Below are 6,755 nucleotides of genomic sequence, written 5' to 3'. Positions count from 1 at the left end.
TTTTTTGAGACGGAGTTTCACTCATGTTACCCAAGCTGGAGTGCAATGGCGTGATCTCTGCTCACCGCAACCTCCACCTCCTGGGTTCAGGCAATTCTCCTGCCTCAGCCTCCTGAGTAGCTGGGATTACAGGCACGCACCACCATGCCCAGCTAATTTTTTGTATTTTTAGTAGAGACGGGGTTTCACCATGTTGACCAGGATGGTCTCGATCTCTTGACCTCGTGATCCACCTGCCTCGGCCTCCCAAAGTGCTGGGATTACAGGCTTGAGCCACCGCGCCCGGCCCCCAGCCTGTTTAATTTTGAGGTAGAATTGACTTGTCTTCTTTTGTGACCTGCCGTTTTGTGTTCTTTGCCCTTTGAGTATTTCAGCTTTTTCTTACTAATTTTCTAGAGCCTCTTTCTATTTTAATGAAATGGCAGTCATTTTCCTATTGTGTTTTGACTTTATTTATACTTTTTTTTACCTTTTCTGAAGTTTGATTTTTTTTTTTTTTTTAAGAGACATGTTACCTAAGCTGGACTTGAACTTCTGGGCTCCTCCTGCCTCAGCCTCCCAAGTATCTGGGACTACAGGCACGTGCTACCACGCCTGGCTTAAAGTTTGAAATTTTAATGTATTTGCATTTCTCTGTCTTCCTTTTATGTCTTCTTTTTTTTCATGTGAAATTTATTTTGATTTAAAGAGTGATATGTAGGGATCAGATTTTCTTTTTCCAATTGGCCAGTGGTTGTCTTACCCTAAATTTAGGGACCTTATCCCAACTGATTTGAAATGCTACCTTAATTCCATCCCAGGATCTCATTTGGGTGTAGCACCCACATAATTTTTTTTTTTTGAGACAAGGTCTCACTCTGTCACCGAAGCTGGAGTGCAGTGGTATGATCACACAGCCCCAACCTCCTGGGCTTAAGCAATTCTTCCACCTCAGCTTCCCTAGTAGCTGGGGCTATAGGCATGCACTACCATGCCCAGCTAATTTTTATATGTTTTGTAGAGACGGGGTTTTGCCATTTGTCCAGACTGGTCTTCGAACTCCTGGACTCAAGCAATCCACCCCACTCAGCCTCCCAGAATGCTGGGATTACAGGTATGAGCCACTGCGCCTGGCCATCATCAGCTTTTTTTTAATGGCAGGGAGAACAGGTAAACAAACATTAATTGAGCATCTTCAATTGCCTTTCTTTTGGAATCTTTAGGAAGTTTACTAGCCAGAGTTAGAGCATCTGAGTAATTAAGATTGCTGGGAGTAGGGTGAAGGGGGACAACAGTAAGCTCCATATCAGTATACTGAGTGTGATGAGGTGGAGATGAGAACAGTAGAATAGATGTCTGCCAGGCACAAAGCCTCAATAAGTAATAGGTAAGCAGTAAGCAATAAGGTAGATGTGTGAATGCCAGTGTCATATGCTGGGATGATAATATATTCGCTTATGTGGAACAGGCCTCTCAAAAATAAATTTGCTAATTGTGTGATATATAGAAAAAATACAAAAAATATATATGGAGAAGAGATTAGTGTGGGGTGGAATATTGAGGGGAAGAATAGCCTCTTTACTGGTTATATTTCTGCTATATTTTTGTTCTTAAGCCTATTTTAAATAGACCTCTTACCTTAGTCTGAGATTTTAGTACATTAAAATGCTTGCTGATCCTGTCTGCCTTTTTGTGTGAAATATAAAACTTAATAAAATTCAAATATGTCTGTTCAGTGGTGTTCTGCTTTTGTTTACAATTGGTATTATTTTAGCTACTAAGTAAATAATTAGCTTTGCTAGGCTAAAAGACTTTATTCATGACTCATCTTGTACTGTGTATATTACTCTGTGTGTGTGTGTGTGTGTGTGTGTGTGTGTGTGTGTACAAATGTGTGCTGCAGTGATTTAATTTGATAGGATTGGGACCAGAATCTAGGTCTTGTGTTTTAGCTCAGTGGTCTTAGACTAAACTCCTTGGTTTTACTCTTCCATAGTGGAGACATAAAACATGGCATAATCTTCTTTATATGGTATACATTACATGGGGAGCGTCCCCAGGGTTTGACTATAATTCCTCAGAGTTTCCCTTATAGGACTGGCTGGACAGTGGCCCAGAACAAGCTATTCAACAAGATCCTCAAAGCCCTGCAGTCTGACCGGCTTGCCCGCTTGGCCAATGAAGGGGTAAGACACCAGAAATCTGCCCCCAGTGGGCTCTTCGTAGTTCAGGCCTCACTGGCTGACTGACTTGTCCCCCTCTCTTGCTAATCAGGTAGTCCTCATGTTTTATCACTTCCACTTAAATCCTCCAGGCTTGTAATGAGCCAGTGCTGCGCCGCGTTGCTGTGGACAAGTGTGCAAGGAGAGTGCGGCAGGCTCTGGCAAGTGTGAGCTGGGACACCAAGCTGATCCAGTGGCTGCACACCACCCTTGTGGAGACCTTGAGTCTGCCCATGCTGGCAGCCTACCTGGATGCTTTGCAGACACTGAAGGGGAAGGTAAGGCTGTGATTGGTGTCTGTCCTGTCCTGGGGATAGCTAGCCTCTCCTGTGGGTTCAGGATGTGGGATTGGGCAAGGTAATTATCATGGTTGGTCTGGAGGGCATGGCCAAAGCTATGGATTTGGTATTAAAATTGGGAGTTAGGGTATTATTTCACATTTGTGTCTGGTGTAAACGTTTTTAACCCTGCTGGCTCCAGGATGAGGTGTGGGGTCTGAAAACCAGAGTATACATTTAGCTTTCGTAGCCTTGCAAGCTTGTGGTTTGAGTCATGGCTGAGTTGAATTATCACGAAGGAGATGAAGGGTTTACCAGGGAGGAATTTGTTGAGAAAGGTGACAGAAACAGACCCTTGGTGCTCGGAGCATTGGGAGATTGCAGAGCAGGAATGTGCTATGATCCCTTTGACTTTGCTCGCCAGGGCATGAGCCTTTAGTAACAACACTTAGACTTTTATAATTCAGTACAAACCTTCCCTGCTTTCTTACTTAGTATTGCACAAAAAGTTAAAACTTTTTCTTGGTGATACCAGTGATTGCATCAGGCTACCCTCAATGTGGTAGAATGCAGATAACTGGAGACAGATTGCTTGGCTAATCTCAGCTTTGTCAGTGATTAGCTGTATAATCTTGGATAGGTGTATCGTCTCTAAAATGTGGCTGATAATTAATACCTATCTAGGATTTTTGTGAAAATTAGTTAATTCAGGTAGGGTGCTTAATACAAAACTGGGCACATAGTAAGCAGTGAGCTCACAGTAACTTTTTTTTTTTTTTTTGGAGGCAGTCTCTCTCTGTCCCTCAGGCTGGATTGCAGTGGTACGATCTTGGCTCACTGCAGCCTCTGCCTCCTGAGTTCAAGCAATTCTCATGCCTCAGCCTCCCAAGTAGCTGGGATTACAGGCGCACGCCAACACGCCTGGATAATTTTTGTATTTTTAGTAGAGACGAGGTTTCACCATGTTGGTTAGGCTGGTCTTGAATGCCTGACCTAGTGATCCGCCAACCTCGGCCTCCCAAAGTACTGGGATTACAGGCTTGAGGCACCACACCCTGCCAGCCCACAGTAACTCTTAACAGTTTTTTAAGTAGTACCCTCATAGGTTCTTGAAATATCTGGGGTGTTTTGCTCCAATTCAAAATGGTCTCAGGGCTGGGCGTGGTGGCTTATGCCTGTTATCCTAGCATTTTGGGAGGCTGACACAGGAGCATCGCTTTAGCTCAGGAGTTTGAGACCAGCCTAAGCAACATAGCAAGATGTTGTCTTTACTAAAAATAAAAAAATTAGCCACCCACGGTGGCACACGTCTGTCGTCCCAGCTACTTAGGAGGCTGGTGAGAGGAGGCTGCAGTGAGTTTGATTCCACCGCTGCACTCCAGCCTGGGTGACACAGGGAGACCCTGTCTCTAAGAGAGAAAGAGAGCTAGAGAAGGAAAAGAGAAGAGAAAGAAAGAATTGAATCAATCCAAGTTGTCTGAGGCCTTTTTTTTCCTTTGGAGATAGGGTCTTCCTCTCTCACTCAGGCTGGGGTGCAGTGGCTCTATCGCAGCTCACAGCTCACTGTAACTTCAAACTCCTGGGCCCAACTGATCCGCCTGTCTCAGCCTCCCAAGTTGTGGGACTAGAGGGGTGTGCCACCACCACATCCAACTAAATTTTTAATTTTTTTTTTGTAAGGATAGGGTCTTGCTATATAAGCTAGTTTTGAATTCCTGGCCTCAAGCAATCCTCCCACCTTGGCCTCCCAAATTGCTGGCATGAGCCTGATTCAGTTCTTGACTTTTTTAAAAAAAGATAGTTTTACTTTCTGCTTTATAGGAAGCTGGCTCATCTTGCTGCTGTAAGTTGCCTGGCCTACATGTGCCCTTAGCCACATCCCCAAAACTTGCAGACTCATGTTTCTAATCTATTTTTAAGTTAAAGGGTGCCAAGTTTGTTAGACGACTGGTTTAGTGCTGAAATAAAACTCAGGACTAGATACATTAATGATATTAATGGTAGGAAATTTGACGTTAGTTTTTTCGTTTAACTAATACTTATTTTGGGCCCTATGTGTGCCAGGCACTGGGGTGAGCAAAACAAAACTGCTCTCTTCTCTGACGGAGCATGTTTTCTAGTGAAGAAAAAGACAAATGAAAAGGGAGTTCCAGACTTTTTCCCATACTGCTCCCCTGTAATAGAAACCCTGGACCCAGGAGGTGAGTGGTGGGCAGGTAGAGTGTGGGACCCATGCCCGATCCTGGCAGACAGAAAGTGGTGGCCCAGGAGTATTGTTGGCATCTTCACATATTCTCCTCAGCATTCTACCTATGGTTAAAGTGTAACATTGGTGAATACACTCTAGGAGGTGAGTGTTGGTAATAATGCCCAGGATCCCAGTTCTCTGGTGACCCTGCCTCATTCATCATGGCTAGCATAATTTCCCTTTAAGGAGGAATTTGTACTGCTGCCCTATTGAAGTTATTGACTGGGCATATCCTATGGGAATATCAGATACGAGCATGACAGACCACTGGGGGGACTCTATAGTATGCATAGTTGGGTGCTTTCCTCCCATGCTAGGGTGTGGGTTGGCTGGAATAGTGGAAGGCTCACTGGTACACCGGTCAGCAAGGGTCTTAGACTGGAGGCAATGTCCGCTTTTGGCTGTGCTCTCTGCAGTAATTACTATACCATCAAACTCTTACTTTCCCATGACTACTTAAATTCACACCGATACTTTGGTTGTTTCCCAGAGGATATAAATGATTATAGGATCATTTTGCTTTTAAAGTGCCTGCTGGGTGTTAAAGCGCAGGTGGATGGGATCATGCTTTTTATCCAGCTACTTTCACCATTAGATCCATTATGATAAAGAAGGCAGAGAAGGTACAGACCTGAGCCTTTTAGTTGGCTGTTGAGAGTGAATGCAATGCTGAAAAGGCCAGGGAAGCTTGGTCTTCCCAGCGCCAAGTGGAAAAGTCAGTTATTGTTTATCCTTTGTTGACAGGAAGCAAGTTTTAAGGCTTTTTGTTTTCATAGCTGTACTCTACTGCTAGATAGAGCTTTAACCCAGGGTCAGATCCTTGGCTTCAAGGTGTTGAGTGGCTCACAGTTCTAGAGTAAGTTACAAAGAACATGAAGATCCTTTGTGGTTTGGTCTTATCCTTTCCTACTGGCTTTACATCCTCCTCATTCCTTACTTGAATCCTTGACTTCAGTCCACCTGTTCCTGGAATAAGCTCTGTGAGTTTTTGCCCCTTGCTGCTGGTGTCTCTGATTGGAAGGCTTTTCTTTCGTCTTTTGTTGGAATCCTGCCTGTTCCAAAGATCTTGTCTCATTTCACATGTTGTATCTTTAGATGGAAATTGCCTCTTAACTTCTCCTCCATTGGGTGGTTTGAATCATAGCAGTTTGGGATTCTGTTTCTTTCATGGCAGTTATCAGTCTTTCCCTGTCCCCATCCCCCACCATTGTTTGTGTTTGTCTTCATTACCTCTTGTAGGTGAAATTCCTGTGCAGTACTAGCCTGGTGCCTTGTAAAAGCAGTTGTTGCACGAATATTTGTTTCCTGAGTTAAACTGAGAAAGTCTAATTGTTGTATTCCTCTAATTTATCATGCAGAAATCCTTTTAGTGTCTCTGTTTTTAAATTAAGAGCCACTTATCTTCTGCTATTTTTGGAGTTTTACAACTTGCATCAAACTGTAGTACTTTTTATTTTCCAATTTTTCAAAACTTTTTTGTTTTTCTGAAAACTACCTCTAATATTTAAACATTTTTCCTTTCCCCTAGGTCATTTTGACCTTTTGTGGGTAGCATGGAATTCGCAGATATTTCTTCTCAGTGTAAGCATCAACATATCTGAAACCTATATTTGCATATCTGTAACATCACATTTCTGGTAGATAGTAAACAGAACATGAGATAAAGTACACTGTACATAGTATAGCAGAATATATTTTTTTGGACATAATAACAGATTTCTTTAGTACACCACGGCTTGAAGGCAGTACTCTAGAAGAAAATGAAGATTTTAAAAAATGATAAAATCAGCCGATACTCATTGAGGAAATTTAGGGAACACAGAAATCTGTAAAGGAAAAGTCACCCATAACTCCATAGAGATCATTATTAACATTTTGGCATATTTTCTCTTGCTTTTTTTTTTTTTTTTTTTTTTTTTTTTTTTTGGGGCTGTTCCTCTTTTTGCGCCCGCGGGGGGGGGGTGGCACGATCTTGGTCCACTGCCGCCCCTGCCTCCTGGGGTTGCGGATTTTTTTTTCCTCTCCCTC

At 43.0% G+C, this 6,755-nt stretch overlaps 1 protein-coding gene across 15 annotated transcripts in view; it reads left to right on the top strand.

Annotated features, from left to right (window-relative positions):
* Positions 1-6,755, top strand: part of KANSL3 (KAT8 regulatory NSL complex subunit 3) — a 46,944-nt gene that overhangs the window by 18,270 nt on the left and 21,919 nt on the right. For all 15 annotated transcript variants that reach the window (XM_032255312.1, XM_032255309.1, XM_032255320.1 and 12 more), the window contains 2 exons: positions 2,075-2,165; positions 2,294-2,479. In XM_032255312.1, coding sequence (XP_032111203.1) covers positions 2,075-2,165; positions 2,294-2,479 — 277 coding nt within the window. The remainder of the gene's footprint in view (positions 1-2,074; positions 2,166-2,293; positions 2,480-6,755) is intronic.

Source organism: Sapajus apella, unplaced genomic scaffold (assembly GCF_009761245.1).
Source record: "Sapajus apella isolate SASKATOON/1434 unplaced genomic scaffold, GSC_monkey_1.0 scaffold89, whole genome shotgun sequence".
NCBI classification, from domain to species: domain Eukaryota; kingdom Metazoa; phylum Chordata; class Mammalia; order Primates; family Cebidae; genus Sapajus; species Sapajus apella.
Note: the sequence above shows the minus strand (reverse complement) of the source record. Positions and strands in the feature narration are given on the sequence as shown.